The 21,487-nt window shown below is 40.4% G+C and overlaps 1 protein-coding gene across 2 annotated transcripts in view; it reads right to left on the bottom strand.

Annotated features, from left to right (window-relative positions):
* Nucleotides 1–20,857, bottom strand: part of LOC149803949 (inter-alpha-trypsin inhibitor heavy chain H3-like) — a 115,370-nt gene extending 94,513 nt beyond the window's left edge. Inside the window, exon 1 of one of the 2 annotated variants that reach the window (XM_089953768.1) lies at nt 20,678–20,857. In XM_089953768.1, coding sequence (XP_089809894.1) covers nt 20,678–20,791 — 114 coding nt within the window. In that variant the 5' untranslated portion in view covers nt 20,792–20,857. The remainder of the gene's footprint in view (nt 1–20,677) is intronic. The other variant, XM_089953767.1, reaches the window with a different exon arrangement.
* Between the last annotated feature and the right edge of the window lie 630 nt (nt 20,858–21,487).

Genomic DNA, 21,487 nt, shown 5'->3' with positions numbered 1-21,487 from the left:
GAACAACAATTTAAAAGTTATTTTCTTGATATTATGAATTACTTGATTAGGGTATATAATAGGCAAATCAGCACTACAGCACGGCCTGTGTTATTGTATTGCATCTCTTTTGATATAGATCACGCTAGTTCTTTCGGGTCTCGCGAGAGCAGTGTGAAGAGGCCACTTAGCGACAATTGGGACATAATGTTAAAAAGGGGTATATCAAAATTGACAACATCGGGACTTTAACATGGGAATTTTTTATTTAATGGGCCATTTTTGCGACAATGGGACTTTAACATGGAAATATTGGACCCGTATATGGACAGTGGACACTAGCAACAATGTTGCAAGTGGCTGACCTCAATCGGGCGGAACAGTGTGGCAAAGGGGATTGACTTAAATAGGCGCTAATGTAGGGACAAATATAGAATAGATAGAGACATGGGGTTTACATATACAAACCATTTTTAATATGTAAAATAATTAGGCAAGAAATTAAATCTTTTCGAGGCACTCGAGTGGCCCTGGAAAAAAAGTCTTTGGTTTTTGGTTTTTATGTTAACACCATTCAGTTAATATAGAGGGCACCGCACGGATCTCCTTCTCTTCCTCAAACTTCGTTTGAACTCCGTATGTTAAGACTCTCTTTAGACAACCTTGTCTATCTACATAGATCCTTCGTTTTCAATGGACTGTATCAGTCATTCAGGTGATAGACCATGATGATTTGACATACATGGAATAGTCCGGGTCGGACAGCAACGACAATACGAGGGTAGAGGATTCTTCGTTTGTCAACAAACGGATTGAGTTCGTTCATCAATCCAAACAGGCATTACAAAAATTCGGTCACAGGGAGGAGTCTGTCTTCCAATCCGAAGAGAGCTGCCTGTGACGTCACATTCCCTATATAGATGATCTAGCACCTGTGCGCAGTGAATCAATACGAGAGAGTTAGAACATGACTGAAACTACGAAGACGATGAATTGCGGTGCACCGGCCGTGGATATGAGAAGTGATGGCATAGCAGCGGCTACCAAAGTTAACACGGTCCTGCTTCCAGAAGAGACTGATTTTAATTGGGATTCAGTGGATTTTCTTTCTTCACAGGAATTTGTTATGGTACCAACACATTCGCCAACTTCTCCTTGCATACCACACGGGAGAATTTTAAACAGAGACAGAAAGAAGAACTGGAGACATTTTTGCAAAAGCAGAAAGAAGCAGAACAAGTTTTTCTCCTTCAGCAGCAACAGTTAGAAGAAGAGGCAAGAAGGAAACGACAGGAAGAAGAGGAAGCAGAGAAGAAGAAGCAAGGTCTAAGAGAGAAGAAAGACGGTACAAGTCAAACGGTGACGGTTAACTTTGACATTTTGGCAGAGTTAAGGAGTCGCAAAGAAATGTATCAGACTTCTTTAATACGACCCAAGAAAAAAGACATCCCCTTGCCAAACAGTCCAACCTCGTTCACACACCTACGAATGTCATACAACACTGATCGAACATAAACATCATTTGATCCATTGTCCACCTCAGTGTATCGTGTAGTGTTACAAAGAGTGGCAATCGGCTTACAACCTCCTGCGAAAAAGTCAATGCGATTCATTCATGTTTGTGGAAGGCATTCCTGGCGAAGACGACATGATCATGTCTGACCCACGTCAAACACTCCTATTCATCTTCAACGACATCTTAGGAGAAGACGAAGAAGAAATTAAACTGTGGTTGACGCGCACAGGGTATCACCGTAATGCCAGTATCATTTACATTATTCATAATTTGTTTTTAAATAAACTAAAGCCCATCGCACTATCATTCTTGAATGCTCAGTATGTGTTCTTACTTAAAAACCCTACAAATAAATCGCAAGTGCAAGTGTTTGCCAAACAGTTAGGAACGCCTTGGCTGACCCATGTGAACGACGATGCCACTCAAACCCCTCGCGTCTATTTACTCGTGGACTTAAAATCCACAACAATGGTTTACGGTAACAGTACGCCAAATATTGCAAAGCATCATTCACATCCCATATCAAACCAAATGTTTTTGTCTTAGAGAAACAAAGAAGCCTTGTTGCAACTGGCAGATCACCGCATTGACTCTCAAATAAAAAAGCAAATCATTTCGAAATCTGGTGGTAGAGCTTCTCTAGGTGGTGTTATCAGTCGTTCCCTCTTAAAATGGATTCTCAATGCCCCCAAAGTCCTCCCCAAGAAAAAAGTCAAACGGACCCAGAAGAAAAAGAGCAGTGGTGTTAAAACCCGGTCACAGCCCCGGAGAAAGAAACGTCCGCAGAAAAAGAGAAAGAAAAGACCCCAGTAACGACCCCAGAAAGCAGCTTCTACCCGCAAGAGAGGCACTTCGGCCAGGATGCAACCTTACATACCCACAATACGGCTCGTAGCGACGGTGACCGCGTCTCCAATAGCCTCAGGTTATTCCATTTCTCTGTTGCTGATGATACCAGCCAAACCCGATTTCACAAGCGTCTTTCCTAATTTGATGATAAAATGGAAACCCGTGTCTCCAGGAACTTCTCCTCCAGCGGTGACACCCTTCGACTCTTTAGCCACTGTGGTAGCTGCCACAAAGTACCTGCCCCCAAAATCAAAGTCCAAAAGATATAGGTTCAGCTAAAGAGTTTAATGGATTCATCAAAGCAAGAACTATCCCGATTTAGTCTGCTGCCAGCCCCTCCACGTCGAGTGATGCCTGCCATGAAAATGATACGACGGACCGTCAATCAGTGGCGACTCATTCTAGTATAGAAAGGTCTGCAGCAAACGATGGGTATCAGTGTTTGTTGCTCCTAAACACCCAAGGATGTCACCCAACAAACGTGAACACCACGATCACTGTCATCGTCGTTCTCCTGTCCAAAAAGGAAAAGAAAAAAGAAATGGACAGTCTGGTCATCCGAAATAAAGCTTAGCAAAGCATCGACGTCTACCCTTGAAAAGACCCACTCGCCCAAAGAAAAAGAGGATTAAGCAAAGGGGAATAATTTTGTGTGATAACGCAATAACCATAGTTCGTCAAAAAGACTGGTTACACATCCATTCAACTATACCAAAAATACTTCTTCAAAAACAAAATAAGATATAAGGACGCATGTCAAATCATAAACTTCAATGTATTTTGTGCTCCTGAACGCCAAAAGATGTCACCTAAAATAAGGGCACGCCACCACCATCGTAGTTCTCCTGTCCAAAAAGGAAAAGGAAAAAGTTAAGGACAGTCTCGTCATCCGAAGAAACGCTTCACCAGACATCGACGTCTCGCTCAGAAAAGACAAATTCGTCTAAAGAAAAAGAGAAGCAATCGTGGGGGAGGATTGTAAGGCGATATAGGAAAAAACGCTGTCACATTTTTGACGAAGCGAGAGTTAAAGAAATAAGATTAAATGGTGTGTGCCAAGTCATCGACGTCAGTGTATTGTTTTATAAGCCCCGAAACAAACAAAGATGTCAACCACTAGAAACCACCCCTCTTCTACCCCTAAAGGAAAGAAAATGAAAGGACTGCCTCTGCATTTAGCCAAACAGTGGGACGTGTTGTCCGTCCTGTCCAAAGTCCCTCGGCCCATGGGAAAACAAATCATTCAAACCGCCTCCAAAAACGTGGTGGATACCGTGTGCGAATGTTGTCTGAATGTCTTGAAAGGAACAATAGATTTGTCTCAGCATCAGAAAGAATGTTTAGCTAAGCACCGACACGTCTTCGCCAAATGGTTCAAAAGAAAACACCCATTCGTCAAAAGAAAAAGATGCTGATACAACGCGGAGGATTTGCGCACCTGTTGTTAGCACCCGTGGTGAAAGGAGTATTGGGAACAATGAGTACAGGACTCATGACGGGAGCCGCTTCACAAGGGATAGGTCAAAGATAAAAAGGATCCTTTAAACAAAAGTGGGTGTCTGGAGTCTAAAGATCTGAGACGTGACCTTTTGAATCTGATGGAAGGATGAAAACTTATAGGTGGAATTTCATCGTTTTCAAAAACAACGAACCCTACATTTACCTCCCAATCCTCATTTGATCGAGATGTCCCAGTTACAACACGAACTGCAGCCGTTGATGGGTCTCAGCGATTTGTTAGAAACGGAAAAATCACAACGGTTAGGCCAAGTGTTTCAGCGACTGCAATTCTTTTCACCAGAAAGTGTAGACGAAACAGCTCATCCAATTCTGAAATATTTTAAGACCCTGATGAAAGGTCAATCACCATCACCATCCCCAGAGACCAAGAAAGATGCAGCCACACGGATGCCCGTGAAAGAAGAGGCACGGAAAGTTCTTCAAACACCGTCAGCAGCTCCCATCCCTAGTAACATTGTAGCGTACTTGTTGACCCCTTTTTCCACGCCCCAATGAGGCGAACTCAAAGCTTGGGTTAAAAAGTTATGTCCACTCCTCCTTCGACAGACGTGAAAAAGAAATAATGGGAAACAGAAGGGAAAAAAGAAAGGAAAACCAAAGCCATCCAATTACTACCTCCCCCACCACCATCGAGTTATACTCCTGTGGCACATCGGACACGAAAAGCCGTTTCCAAGCCACCACTACGCCCCATCCAGAGTAGCATCAGCGAATAGTGGGTAACAAAAATGGAGAAGGTCTTAGCCAGTATTTACTATGATCCAGGCCATCCTGTGGGATACGGAGAAGTTCAGAAATTGTGTCGTGCTGAATAAACCTGACTGAAAAGTCTCCGTTTACCTCAAGTGCAACGATGGTTACAATAACAAGCTGTATACCACTTTACACATACCCATCGGACAAATATGTTCCAGACGTTGCACACAAGTGGAGGGCATTGATCATCAATGGCATGCCGATTTAGCCGATGTTTCTCACTTGGCCACTTATAATCGTGTGGCTACAAATATTTGTTTTGTGTCATCGACGTCTTTTCCAAATTTGCCTGGGTCGTGCCATTGACTTCCAAATCGACCACTGAGCTAGAGCGTGTCCTTACAGTGGTGTTCAAACAAAGCGGTCTTCACCCTCTTTGATGGCCATTTCTGAACCAAGCTTTCCAACAAGAATTAAAGAAACGAGACATTCATGATTTTACGTTGGAAAGAATATCCTCTCAGTTTTGATTCTGGCATCGACGCTTCGCAAGTCATCAACTATAAAAAGAAGTGACCATCATGCCCTTCAACACAGACTCAGCAACAGTAACCACTCCTTCATCTAGTTCTTCTGTTCAAGAACCACAAAAGCAACCCATGTGTGTGTCGTATAGAGAACGTGTGCCTAAAATGAAAATCGTCTTATTCTGCCAAATCTTTGTGGTGTATTGTGTCATCGGTGCTGACATTGCCAATTTGAGTTTGCAGCAAGGAGACAAACAATTGTGGACCATTTTACTAAACAGTTTGATCGGTTACATTCACCCCAATCCTTCCTGAAATACTTCTCTAACAGTAACAACGGGAGACTTGCACCCAACGTCAGTCACAGTCCCAACAGTCACCACCCAAACAACAACAATCCTCGTTTAGACACTCCTCTAACTTCGAACAGCAGAACTCTCGAATTATGAACAACACATTGTATTTAACGTTACCCATTAACAGTTCCATGGAAGTGTTTCCCCACAATATTTTTTTTTGTCTCACGGCCCAATAACATCAGGCGATCCAAATGGATGAAGAAGACCATTGGGAAGTGGCTTTGGTGGAAATATTCACCCTACACAAATCGAAAACATCACTGAACATCAAAACACATTTGAGGTCGAAGAACTTAACGAATAACTACAAAAATATTTTGATGAAAGTAATATTTCTCTTCCCAATATATAATCACTATCCAAATCATCACTCAACATCTATACCGTGAACATTTCGGCAGGCTATTATTTTAGCGGTCAACATTTGGTGGACACGATTGGTGCTAGTTTCTATGAAACGTTTAGCAAAGCCCTGGAGAGACTAAACAAAACAGTCAAGATTGAATACCATAAAGTTGCTCGTCGCCTACTCATGAAATTGAAGGATCCCCAGACGTTGTCAATCAGTTTTAATCGTTGTTTGTTTGACATTTTGGATGGAGACACAAACATGGCACCGAACATCAGCCCGAAGATCAACAGCAATACCGAACTGAACGAATGATTAAATTTGATATTTGTGTTCTCTGATGTAGTGGAGTACAACTTAGTGGGACACACCTCCTTTCAAAGTGGATTCCGTCTTGACCAATGACAAGGAAGGTGAAAACAGTTCACCACAAATTTGTACATCCTAACTATTTGCCCGTCAGTACGTCGTATTTCTAAAGTGTCAACATTGCTATGAAAAGAGATTTGGGACTAATATTCCATTCTCCAAAGGGAAACTTACGGCGAACCTCCATTGCCGAAAACGATTCTCTGACAACTCGTAAGTCATGTATCCAGTGTATCGAGGGGTTGCACGACAGCGAGGACACGGTTTAGGAGATATGCTGAAATGAGCCTTTTGTTGGGGACCCCGATGTTTAAACCGATGGTGACACGATTATTGCACGCCTTGAAAGATGCCGCTTTGACGCAAGGCAAAGAATTTCTCCAAAATGTCATCATCGACAAACAAAATCCCCAAAACGCTTTCTTGAGAGCAGGCAAAAACGTCCTGCTTCAAACGGGCAAAATCATTTTGGGCCGACAAAAAACTCCTATAAATACATTGGACGGTGCCGCGTCAGGCATTCCTGCTTCCCTGCGCCATAGCAAGGACTAGGCAGAAAGAGACAATGAAGACACCCCTTCAGAGGACTTCACAACCTCAGAGCTACAACGACCAAGTAAAGAAGAACCTTCCGAAACTTAGACGCCTTTGATCTTTTAAAAACACAGAGAGAAAGAAATATGCACTGAGAGTCTTGCGCCTGTTCCAAGTCGGATCTTGATCTGTTTGCTATGCCACCCACAATGATGACGATGCAAGGATCCCAATGGGTAGAATTTCATTACGTCTCCACTTTTACGGATTCAACCTACATCGAGTTTGAAATCAAAGGACAGCCTGGAGATTATATCGAGCTGAATAGCACTTACTTGTATCTGTAAGTCAACGTTCTTGATCCGGATGGAGGTCCTATAGACAACGAGTCAGTAGCTCCCGTCAACAATTTCATGCATTCTTTGTTCAGCTCCGTGGATTTGTACTTGAACAACAATCTGGTCAGTAGCATCACTGACACTTACCCGTACCTGGAAAATTTCTAGACCTACGGAAAGGACGCTAAGAACACCCATTTGTATGCGTGTGTGCTATGAAAACCTGACGACGAAACAAAATCAATGAGGGGCAAATTTTAGAACTGGTGGATCGCTTACATTTGGACATGTGGTTGCAAGAAAAGTATTTGCTAAACGGAGTGGATGTCCGTTTCAGACTGAACATGAGCAGTACCGCTTTCCATTTGATGTCTGAAATTGATCCCACGTTCAAAACCAAAATCTAGGAAGCCAGAATCTTCGTATGATGCATGGTAGTGTTACCTAAAGTGTGAAATGACATCAGCCACACTCTGAGCAAAACGACCCCCAAGTATCCGATACGACGAGGGGAAGTGAAAACTCTCACCATTCCCAAGGTTCAGCGATCCAAGATCGAAGATCAACTGTTTCAAGGACAGTTACCCTAACATTTAATCATTGGTATCGTAGAGAATTCAGTTTTCAATGGAAAAAACTAAAAAATACTTTCAACTTTCAACACTTTAGTGTGTTCAAGATTGATGTCAGTCGCGACGGCAAGATCTTGTGTACCAGACCTTTCGAACCTGGCTTTTCCAAGAATAATTACTTGAGATCGTACTTGTCCTTGTACGAAGCAACCGGACAGTTAGGGACCAACACCAGTCACGGCATAGAAGACGACTATTATGCAGAAGGTTAGGCTATGTAGGCCTTTTATTTCACTCCAGACCAAGGGACGAGAGATATTTCCAGCCTATAAAATCCAGGCAAGATTCGTATGAAAAATCAGTTTGCAAACCGAGATCCTGATGAAACGATGAACATCATATTGTATGCCTAATTTGATGATACGATAGAAATCAACAGTTTAGAAATGGAAATGGAATGGGGGGATATCGTGGAAGCCGTGAAAGACTAAGGGAGCCGTGGGGGACATAGTGATGAGGTCCAGATGGCCAGAACAAGAATAACATTTAGTTTCCTGTTTTGCCAAACACCTGGCAGAAAAATGTACTGAAATGACCAGGAAAGATTGCTATGGATGTCAAAATGATCATCCCAGACCAATTCAACACGATAAATGTTTGATAATGAGTCAAAAAGAAAACTTGGACTAGTATATGGAAGACTTGCGTGGTTATGCAGTTCAGTGACAGATTCAGAAGTAGGACATAGCCCAATACCCATTTACACAATATCTGATTAATGCATCACCGGACATCCCTCTTGGAGTGATGGGCGGGAAATTAGTCGAGGGGGTAGCATAAGATTTACCGCCCAAGTAGGGGTGTGTTTCGCGAAATCCGGGCTGATGCTACACCTGCTGCTGCAACCTGGGTGGTCCGGATGTATAATCAGTTAAGCAATGCAATAGGTGATTGGTAACTAATTATCCATCAATACTCATACTAACAACATCTATCTACTCTATCCTAAATCTTAAGGTATGATGAATCGTCTTTAAATATACGAATTAAAACAGGCCAATAAACCTAGATATTATAAGGTGGCTTAAATCCAGCCGTCAGGGCCCGCTGCACAATGTGGCAACGAATTGACTTAAAAACTTGTTAGAAATCAAAGTAAGAACCTAAAATTAGACCTATAAGGTGGCTAATAACCAAAGCCATCAGGGCCAGTTACACAATGTGGCACCAAATTTGCATAATGAGGAAATATATCCTAAACATTTAGAACTATAAGCTGGCTAAACCCAAGTCATCAGGTCCCCGGCAAAAGGCGCAAACACTAATTATTAGAGTAGTAACCCAAAATAGTATTCTACTAAATAAATTTCCCTTAAATTGACTAGGGGTATTCGTCATGTCATCTCTATCTTATTCTACAAACATTACAAATGATTTTCCAAATTATAATTACGGCAAAACGACGCCATTTGCTATTCGGAAACTGGGGAACAAAACAAACGATCCCGGATGTAGGGCGCATCCCTTCCACTCAGTCCGACATACGTTTGCCACTGCTAGACATGAATCATAAGTGAGTGCGTGTGGGCCGTTCCCACTCACCATGAGTCCCATGAGACATCAATGTCTCGAAATCGGACTAATCAATAGCACTTCTAAATGTATTAATGCGTGGCACTATTCCTTCCCCCTCGAAAAAATCAAATAGCCCCAAACGGGGCACTAACTAGTCGCAAATGCCCATATGGGCGCAAACGACTTTAATTAAAATGACTGGCTGACTGACTGTCTGGCCATCCACTGTTGACTCGTATTCCTATGAAGATGTGTTCAAGACTATCTGTGCAGAACGAAGCCCACGTGAATTCGCATCGTGTCAGGCAAAGCCTGATACCCAAGCCTGAAGAGATAAAGAATGTCAGGATGCTGAAAGTAGCTAAAGACCTGATTGAAGAGATCTTTAGAGACGAAATCAAGATTGAAGAGATCTTTAGAGACGAAATCAAGAAGGAGCAAAAAGGATGGACGCAGAAGTAAAGACTTCAGAAGCATAGAGAGCAGCAGCAACAGCAGGAACCAGACAGAGGTTTTGAAGACTGTCGTGTGGACACGAAAGATTTCTCCTTTTTCCGCATAAGCAGACCCTATTCTGTGGGAAAGCCTGTAGATAAACGGGAACGCAATTTTAGATGATAAGAGATTGTCATAATTCTCCAACAAAACAGCCATTTTCAGGGCTACCCCGACAATCTAGAAACGAGTTACCTTTTGTCTGTCTTTGTTTTTGTATGTACGTTAAAAATAGAAAAATGTCCATAAGCACTGCGTTTAATATGACAAAAGATAGAAGTGTGGTTTTTAAATATTTCGTTACCCTGTCTTGTCAAGTAGTGGATGTATGTGTTTGCAAGTAAAAGGTGGACTTGAGTGCTTTCTTTTAGGTCCACGCTTTTTATATTTTTTATGATGATATGGGTATTGGGATGGTTTCCTTCACGTCCGTGCAATAGACATATAAAGCGAAAAGGTCGTCAGTCTGGCTACTCGAGTTATTATGGGTACCATCCCATATCAATCTAATAGGAAATGACAAAGCAGACCAACAAGCAAAACTAAACCTTATGAACACCTCAGTAACACATCTTGACTATAGGGTACAAGAGATATACAGCCAAATGAAAACTAAAATAAACAACAAATGGCAACAACTCTGGGTAAATACGAACAAGGGCAGACAACTATTCCAACTGCAAAAAGAGGTAATCAGAACCATCATAACACATAAAGATAAACAACTGACCTCCGTGTTATCAACAGGTTAAAGACAGGAAAAACCTTACTTAAAAACAGCTTTGAAAAATACCTCACCAAAGAAACAAACCAAAACATAAACTGTCCCCACTTTAAGGAATATAAACATTGGACTGTGTTTTCAACACCTGCCCCAAATATCGCAGTCAACGAAATAACTTCCACAACAAACAGCATAAACAAGGATCACTTACAACATACCCAAACATGTTAATACATACAAAAATATAATATAACCTAACACAAATTGACAAATATGACAAAAGTGAACAAAACAAAATAGAAATTATTGGACATGCAAACACACAAAACAAAGAAATCAAAACTAACACAACTAGGAAACAGGCTAATATACTTAAACCTAGGGAGAAAAAAATTAAACAAAAAAGACTAGATGTCCTTGAAAAGTCTTAATGACCAAAGCATTCGGCAAGGACAACTGTCTTAATCAAAATAGAAGTAGCCAGAAAGTTAACACTAGATAAATAATCAGCCTAAAAATAGAAATACGTAAATCAGATTAATAAACCTAAACTTATGAAATAAAAAAGACCAGATGTCTCATCAAAATAAACTTAGCTGCAAAAATAAAAATCGTACAAATAACATAATAAATAATAATAATAAAAGTATATTATATATATATATATATATATATATATATATATATATATATATATATATATATATATATATATATACATATATATAATAAATACCCTAACCAACTTAATCTAAAATAGGGCCAAATAAATCAAAACAAAACTAGACCTAAAATTACAAATAACACAAGATTGATTAAATCCACCCCGGACTGGACTAAAGAGATAAGGGTAAGATCTCTAGCCAAAAGGCAAGTCCATATCATGCACCCCCAGCCCTCACCCCGCCAAACAAAATAGAAATACAAAATAAAAAAAACATAATGATAATTAATCATTAAACAACAAAAAACAAAAACAAATTTATTTACTTCATTGTGCTTAAGGGTGTATACGAATATATCTTCTGTTTATATATATCAATAACTCTCTTCTATTGCATGTCAGCACTCCAAACTTACATAATAAACACATAGGTCTGTAAGAACCAATTCCAACCCATGGAAAAAGCAGTATATAAGGTGGCCAAGCCCCCGCCATCAGGTCCGGTCGCACAAGGCGACCAAGATTGGCAATATTCAAAACAACCATCATTTAACCATAAGGCCCAATAAGAAATCAGAATATAAGGTGACAAAGCCCAGTCATCAGGCCCACCGCGCAAGGCGGAAATAAAAGTAATAGCAGATGTACAGACCTCAAACTATTTAAAACACAACATCTTAAGCCCAAAACTATACAAGTCTAACATTTTCACAAAGCTAATAACACTTAGAGAATCAATGTAATTCCAAAACTCCATCAAGTAAATGAGAATAACGGCCTAATAACCAGAGAGACCAGTCGCAAACATCATACCGGACTACAACATTGAAAGTCGAGTCGGAACGAAAACATACCACCGCAACAACAGAAAGCAGAAAGAAGACAAAGGAAGAAAAAGAAGACCGACATCGACTTCCAAATTGCCTTCTTTTAATGAGGTTCTTCCTTTGGTTTATGAAGTCCTCTTTTGACAAAAGCTCTATCCACAAAATCCTAATCTGAACCTTTGATTACCACCATCAAAATTCAAAACCAAAACTAAACTAACAGGATACAAATAGTATACAGGGTACGTGATACCCATCTGATTGGCACCTTTTCGGGAAAAAAATTACACCATGTACACAAAATTCCAATCTTTTGTTAAAAATAATAAAGAAAATTATACAACTCAAAAATTTGGAAACTTGCATAGGTGGCTCACACATTATTGGGAAAGTAAGTGTCCAATAGTAAAAATGGACGAAAATTTGATCGTACGAGTGTCAGCGTTCCAGGGCGTACCAGCATCCAATGGCTCACAGCGTCACAGGGGTCCCTTTCCTCTTCGCCTCGCCTAGACATGTCCGAAATCTCAAAATTAAGGAGTGCGACATTGTACATTAAAACGGGGCTGTGGTGGCACCACACCCACAGACCCGACTAATTAAGAATCCTGACCTTCAAGACTTAACCGGTCTCGAAAGCACTATCTGCGCAGGCGACCTAAATTTATTATCGTATCGTATCAGTCTGGCTACCCATCGTTGACGTATCAACTGCAAAGAAGATCAGTAGAATTTCAAAATTGATAGAACTCCAAATGTACCTGGAGTATGCCAGGTGCCTCCTGGACGCGCTTGCCATGGAGACGATACAGGAAAAACCCAGGACAGAAGAGAAAGAGAAGCAGATAAAAAAGGAGAAAGAGAAGGAAGAAAGAATCATGCCTCACCTCATGATAATGCCTCTGTGTTAGGTTATGCCTGAGGTGAGGACACCTCGACGGCCAGTAAAAGCACCACAGCCACTACCAGCACCCTAACGACTACCACAGCCATTACCATCAGTACCGAGACCTGTAGTTCCACAGACAGAAAACTGGTAGAAGAAGCTGGGAAGACAGGGTCCGCAGGAGAGAAGGAGACCTCATCATCCACGGATGTGGAATAGAAGAAGACAGAGAGAAGTCTTAAATATACTTGAGAGGGAAAACGGGGATGATGAGGCCTCTGCGCTCCCAACTATGCGCATAAATTTGGAGCAGGACTGGAGCCGCTCATGTGTCTGTGGTGCTCGGCCTGGAAGATGTCACCATTAGCCAAGTGCATTTAGAGTTCTAAAAGAATAGCCCTTCTCAGGGCTAACCAGATCTCTCAAAAATAAACTATTCAAGTTGCCAATTTGTGCGACTGGAGTAGTGCGATTTTAAAAACTAACTCCTATACTGATGTGATAGTATGTATGTGTGTCTATGTATGCATACGTACGTTTGTATGTATGTATGTGTTTTTGTATGCATGCGCGTATGTTTGTGCTTGTAATAGTGTTTGTATGCTTGCTTGTACGTTTGTTGGTGTATGTATTTGTGTTTGATGCGTGCGTGTACGTTTTTTTTTTTTTTTTTTTTATTTAAAAAATACCAAAAAAGTAATCACTTAACACAGAAAGTTTGGTATAGCGTGTTATTTAATACAAATATTTATTTTAGATTAGCACTCTCATTACTTTGGATGTTTAATAGGTGATATGGGTAGTTGGTAAGAGGGGATGTTTTCCTTCGCGTCCGCGCTTAAGAGATGTAAAATGCAGCTTTTGTCTTTCACTTGACACACACACACACCATACTCTATGGAGTGCCACTACACAACACAGGAGATACAAATCATACAAATCATGGAAGACGGGCAAATCTCCTGTAACCTAGCCAAAAAACTGACCAAGAACAACAACCCAACACAAGCAGTGACACAAATAAGTGAAGGGAGCCCTACACCAACAACAGCAACTACCTCTCATGGATCGCGCTACGCACAGTCAACCTCAGTCACCCACAACCAAGAGGAATGACCAACAAAAATTAGACAATACAAAGACAACGGATACTACACCCAAACAAAACATACAAGAACCAGCACGTAGTCAACACATAAACAAGGAAAATACCACCCCTAGTGCTGGAGAAGAGGCAAAAGAGGTAAGTACCACAACACAGGACTATATCGATCCCGCCTTAATAACCCAATATTTCAATGACCTGCTGGAGGGTATACAACAGAACACGCATCACAATCAAATTAAAAATCAAGACTTCATCCTCTTACTCCTACAACTACTAGACAAAAATCTTGCCCAAGGACAAATAAAAATTCCATACGTCCCTGTATCTTATTAAAAATCATACTAAACAAATAAATAACAACATTGAACAATGAATACACATAACGACAAAGAGTATGCAGACAAACTCATCATATGGCAATGGAACTGCAGAGGCCTAATTCCAAACCATGGAAAACAAGTATCAACCATTAACATAGCCACCAGCAAACTGAAAATACTATGCTTACAAGAAACACTCTTAAATGATAAAATAAGACTATCCCCAAAATAAATGGTTTTGACACAAAGTTTCTTAAGCATATGAGTAATCGAAAAAAAAGGAGGAGGACTTGCCATATATGTTCACAACGATATTAGAGATGCAGTAGAGATAGACACTAACATTAATTTAAATGGAAACCTAATTGAATATCAAACAATCAATATTAAATTGGGACAAAAAAAACTTACATATTTATATTATCTATATTTCCCTGGAGGAAATAATACAAACCCCACCCAAACTTACTCGGTGCTATTCAAGGTAAGGGTATAAATAGCATAATTTGTGGAGACTTTAATGCACACCACACTGAATGGAGTGGTGACCATATAGACACAAGAGGGAAAAGCATCGAAAAATACGCCAGAGAGAATCAACTTGTAATATTAAATACCGGCACTCACCAGAATAGACCCCCCATCCACGGAAAACTGACACCTATTGATTTAACACTCGCAACACCTAACCTCGCACTTATCACGGACAGGGAAGTGCTACAACAAAGTCCACTTGGCACTGACCACTTCCCGCTATGTATAACAATATACAAAGTCCAAAAAACACGCAACAAGTAACCATAAAAAATGGGAAACAAAGCAAGCCAAGTGGGACCTCTTCCAACAAGCCTTGAGCAAGATACAACTAGAAGAACTTCAAAGTAACGAACCAAATCAATATTATCAATGAAGCGGCACAAAACAGTATACCTAAAACTATCGGGGAATCCAACCACAAAAGTTTACCATCGTAGACAGACAATTGCCGCACAGCCATCAAGGAAAAAAGAAAGCCCTCAACTGTTTTAAAACTTGGAGTTTATAATACATAAGCAAAAAGAAAACAACACAAGAACAGTAATAAAGGAAGCAAGAATTAATTCATGGCGAGCATACTGCTCCACACTCAACCATCATACCAATTCTAAAGAAGTCTGGGCAAAAGTTAAGCCATGAAAGGGAAGGTCCCGGCAACATCACCAAAAATATCAGGAACCGACACCAACCAGAACAAAGCAGAACAGCTGGCACGCCATTCTGCCAATTCCAGCAGTAATAACAATCATACCCAAAAATGTATGAAGCAAAGACAGGCAATCGAAGGAGAATTTCCTCGAATATTCACGGACCAAACCAACAATAACTCACCACTAAATGACCCATTCAACGTCAATGAATGGAGAAAAAGCACTACTTAACAAAAAAAACCCACATCCCCAGGTGAAGACAACCTCTGCTACGACATCTATTAATATCTCCCGATAAATATGCAAAGAATTATACTTGACATGATAAACCTAATATGGCACACTGGAAACACACCCACATTATGGAAACAAGCAGTGGTTATAGTCATACCTAAACCAGGAAAAGACCCCAAAAACATATCATATAGACCCATCTCCTTGACTAACACCATCTGCAAAGTCATGGAAACAATTATCAACAACCGGCTAAAACACCAACTGGAACAAAACCACCTACTTACTAAAAATCAAAGTGGATTTCGAACCAAACGCTCTATCATTGATCAGATAATTCGACTAGAATCCAGCATTAAACTTGCCTTCAATGCCAACCCGAAAAAAGATAGGCACTTAATTGCGGTATTCCTAGGCTTCGAAAACGCGTTTGATATGGTCTGGACTAAAGGCCTCGTTTCCAAACTCAATCAATTCGGCATAACAGGAAAAATGCACCGTTGGATCTCAAACTTCCTAACGGGAAGGCAAATCGAAACCAGAGTAGGCCATGCACTCTCCAAGACTTACACTCTGGACAACGGAACTCCGCAGGGAAGTGTAATAAGTCCAACACTGTTCAACCTCATGATCAACAACCTCGGCAACAATATTACCAACAAACTAGTCGAACTGTCCCAATTTGCTGACGATAGTGGAATATGGAAGGCAGGCAACCCCAACAACCAAAACAACATCAAGCAACTACAGCAAAGCCTATACGCCATCGGCAAATGGGCAGACAACTATGGATTCAAAATATCTGATACTAAAATAGTAGGAATGCTTTTCTCTCCAACAAACAGGAAACCTACTACATACCTAAAACTCTACATCCAAAATACACCAATCCCATTTGTAAAAGAAACGTACGTTTTGGGAATGCTACTTAACGAACCACTTAATTTGAAAACGCATATAACAACCCTATTCAAAAAATGCCAAGAAGACATCAACCTCCTAAATATATCAATGGGACATCGTGGGCAGCTGACCAACAAACTATGCTCAAGCTCTACAATTCATTAATCAGGGCTAAACTGGACTACGCTTGCCAGGTGTATGCCTCGCCAAACAAGGACCGGCTTAAGAAACTGGACAGCATACAATATAAAGCACTTAGACTATGTACGGGGTCTCTACCTAACATCTCACTCGAGGAGCTACAAATACTGACGGGAGATCTACCGCTACATCTTAGACGAAAAGAGCAGATATTGAGATATTCTACCAGAAACTCAATATATCAAGACACCAACCCAACCAAAATGATGATTAAAAAGTGCAACATTCCGTTCAGGCAAACACGAGCTCTAAACCACCCAGCAGGTAAGGAGATACACACACTCTGTGATGAACTTCAACTATCCGGAATTCAAGCAGAACAATACAAAATCAAAGATCCTACCCCTTGGCAAAACTGCACGCCCAAAATAAAACATGTCTGCCCAGAACTTAGGATCCAAACTACAATACCCACCAAAAATGCTAAGAGAAATTCAGAAAATCATCGAAGAAACTTACTCTGGATTTCTTAAAATCAAACGGATTAAAATCGAAAGAACTAAACAGAACTGATGCTGCAATAATGGTACCGCAACAACAAGTTGAATTTGAATTTGGTGCAAGACTCCCGGATGGCTGCTCCATCTACACAGCAGAATTCTGGGCAATAAATGAAGCCCTCAAATGGATTAAGACCCAAAACCACAGCCAGTACATCATTATAACAGACTCTCTAAGCGTACTCAAATCCTTAGAGACTGGCACGTCAAAATGTAGAGCAAATATGCTAGAAGACACTATGTTATCCGTAAGAGAGATCGAAGAAAGAAAAAAAACTATTTAATTCCTATGGGAACCTTCTCACATCAGTCTGATTAGCAACGATAATGCTGACCGTAGGGCGAAATACAATCTCCTGAACAATGTAACAGAAACACTTAATTATGTGTATGAGATATATAGCCAGATAAGAATCAAAATGAACAAGAAATGACAGCACCTCTGGGACAGCTCCAACAAGGGTAAACATTTATACCAACTGCTAAAAGAGGCCAGAAGGGTAATCAAGACACCTAAAATCCTGGAAATCGTGGACATCGTGGAATTATCAATAGGATCAAAACAGGAAAACTTTACCCCGGAACAGCTTTGGGAAACATCTCAGGAAGGTTGTTGTTGTTGTTGTAGGGTTTAACGCCAATTTTCAGCACACGATAGGCTATACATGGTTGCCAGTATTAATGGTGGAGGAAGAACGCGGGAAAACCTCCGGAAAGAACCACCGACCCACGAGAAGTTACTGGCAGGCTTTCTCACATATATCTCAGGAATTGAACCAAACTACTAACTGTCCACATTGCCCTGCTGCAGAAACACTGGACCACGTATTCAACACCTGTCCCAGATGTACCATAATCAACGAGTCGACTTCCAAGATTACCAAAAGAAAATTAATTCCCCTACAATATACCCTGAATTTTTGGACAAGGTACGCAACAAAAACATCGATACCACATACATGAACATAATAAGGTACCTCAAACAAATTAACAAACATGCCAACATATATATACAACCACAAGTAATTATAATCACAATGAATAGAAGGGCTAAAGCAGTAAGGTAAGACTGCTAGCTGAAGCGCACGCCCATGCTTGTTGTTGTGTGTGTGTGTGTTTGTTGTTTTTTTCCGCATGTAGACAAGCAACTAACACAATACTAACCATCATGGTCTGAGAAAAACAACACATATATTCTCATAACTATGTATACATATTATGAAGGTGGCAAACCCCGCCATCAGCCCAGATACACACGACAACAAGAGTAGTAAGATATAAATAAGTACAAACAATTCTTAAGTCCCTACCATCTTAAGACTATAAGGTGACCTAAGCCAGGTCAAAAGGCTCTCTCAAACACACACACACACACACACACACACACACACACACACACACACACTGCGGAACTAAATAAACAACAACAACACAATCCCAATCACAATCGCAGCGGACGTTACATACTGCTTGGGTTGACACCTAGTGCAGTAGACAGCTAACTGAATTCCAACTTTTCGATACCATGAGTGTGTGTACTGGGTCCATTCCCACTCATGAAAGCCCTTCACTCAGGTCGTTAGAGACACCTAGTTCCAAGACCTGATGGCTAAATTAGCAGTGCTCTGTGAGCACATAAATGCCTGGGGATGTGGCTCTAATTCCTTTTCTCCGGAACAATTATCAGTCCGCCGTGTGGACATAGACCACAGGCACATGCACTCCGTGCGAACGCCTCTTAAATCCAAATAATCAATCAGGCAGTCATTCGCGTCATTCGACATTGAACACAAAATGGCAATCAAACATTTGGAGAAGATGTGAAAGTTTCAGGAAGTAGTGGATATCATAGGCATGGTAGAAGAGATGCTAGTGACAATAGAGAATGGTGCCTATAGTCCACACCGTCTCAAAATGGAGATAAATAATTGAAAGAAAGGGAAGGAGATGATAAGAGAGGTGATAAGAAAAAAGAGGAGGAAAATTAAGATATAGAAACTAAATCCAAATGTGAGCTTGGAACGAAAAGATAGAATTGGAGGACGCGAATGAGAAGAGGAAGAAAGAGTATGAGGAGAATGAGAAAAAGGATCGAAAGAAAACAAAGACAACGGCGATGACAAAACTAAGAAGGTGGTGGAAAAGTAGAAGGGATGAGAGAAAAAAAGAAGACAAAAAAAGAAATTCAAAGACTTTTTTCAGGGCCACTCCATTGCCTCGAGAAGATTTACTTTCTTGCCTAAACAACTCTTTTGCATATAAAAAATGGTTTGTATATGTAAACCCCATGTCTCTATGTCTCTATTTGTCCCTACAGTAGCGCGTATTTGAGTCAATCCTCCTTGCCACACTGTTCCGCCCGATTGAGGTCAGCCACTTGCAACATTGTTGCCAGTGTCTAGTGTCCCTATACAAGTCCGATATTTCCATGTTAAAGTCCCGTTGTCGCCAATTCTGATATATCCCTTTTTAACATACATGTATGTATGTATGTATGTATGTATGTATGTATGTATGTATGTATGTATGTATGTGTGAATGTATTATAAAACATTTGGAGTATGTACATTTGTTAAAGAGCCCCGTTTTAAGGAATTCATCGGTTTTTGTGATAACTTGTCTGATTATTGGAATTCGGTGCAATAGAAATATTCCTTTGCCCGAAATAATAAGCCAGTTACTAGGATTATACGTCACGGAGAAAAGTGTTAGTGAGTTTCCATGATGCCCTGATTGACTAGTCGTCAATTCAGGTCCAAACCTAATGAGTGTCCATGAATAGTAAAATCCCTACTAAAATCTAGTGGTGTACATTGGTGGTGTGACTGCTATGGCAGTATTTACTGTAAGAAACCGGTAAATCACACAATGGAGCCAGTAACAACGGACTCGGTAAATACCGTTTATATCGCCATGGTGGCAAAGGTGATGCAGTTATACTGGCAAAAAGTGCCTGGAAACCATAGTTTGACTGGTACAAGGTGGCGTAGTTAAAATAGTTCCCTGCGTTAAAGGACAGTTGCATAGTTTATACGGCGAGAACTGCTGCCGGTACGGAAACCTAACGATGAGAAAGTATGCAGATGTGCGGTGCATAGATATTTGGCAGGTTGTGAGATATGTGGTCTTGTATTGATTAGAATAAAATTTATGTATAGAATGGACACGTCAGGCTTTTTACTTTACAACTGAAGTTGTAAGGAAGTCTTTGGAAATTTTGGGTAAACTTATGACTTCTAGCGGGAATTGGGCCCAGGGTTTGACACCGCTCGGTCAAGTAAAGACCGCTAGCTTGTAGCAGTATGTATGTATGTATGTATGAATGACACCTATTGATACGGGTGTTTGTGAATATCTAGAGATCATTGTATGCGTGTACGTATATAAACATACAGACGCACATACAGATGCATGGACATATTAGAAGAGAGGCACAGCGCTTACCTCATTATAAGTGTCTTGCGAGTGGACTCCGTGGAGCATCAGAAATCCCACAACAACGTAACATCTCCAACATACACCAAATAGGCGTGATCCTGTTTTGCACATCCTAACCATATAGCGAACTTAGAGAACTGGAATTAATGCCACATATTGTCCTTTTTATAGGATACCTTATATGACACTTTAGAATGTGGCCTGAATAAAGAATTTAGCGTAAACAAGCAAGCAAAACGTGCGGATCTGTCATGTGACCGAATGTCTTCAGGGCTATAACCGCTGTACCCATTTCTCTGTGCACGTCAGTGTCGGCATTGGATATGAGAATTGTCTTAACAATGTATATTCCGTTTTGATTCTTCGTTTCTTTTATAAAATTGTGCTCGGTTTGCACACGTCATTGAAATTTAATTCGTCATTGAAATTTAATTGAATCAAAACTTTCTGAGGAAAAAACAATGCTGCAGTCACGAACTCTCGCATTTTGATAAAACTTCAATGATTTTCATATCAATATAAATGGTTTTGATTTAGTCAGTATATCAGAAACTGAGTCTCCCTCTCTCCCTCTCTCTCTCTCTCTCTCTCTCTCTCACACACACTACGCAATATCATTTAACTTAACGTTTCGTTGCTGTTTTCTAAGTACAGCTGTTCCTTCTCGCTCAGTAAGTACAAATATAGCACTCAAAGAACGTTTTCTTTCCCATTCATTATTATTATTATTATTATTATTATTATTATTATTATGAATCAATTTTAGAATTATTTACAACCTTCCATTCACGCATAAAATTCTCCTTTATACGTATG

The sequence above is a fragment of the Sinohyriopsis cumingii genome, chromosome 3 (assembly GCF_028554795.1).
Source record: "Sinohyriopsis cumingii isolate HCF-2022 chromosome 3, ASM2855479v2, whole genome shotgun sequence".
NCBI classification, from domain to species: domain Eukaryota; kingdom Metazoa; phylum Mollusca; class Bivalvia; order Unionida; family Unionidae; genus Sinohyriopsis; species Sinohyriopsis cumingii.
Note: the sequence above shows the minus strand (reverse complement) of the source record. Positions and strands in the feature narration are given on the sequence as shown.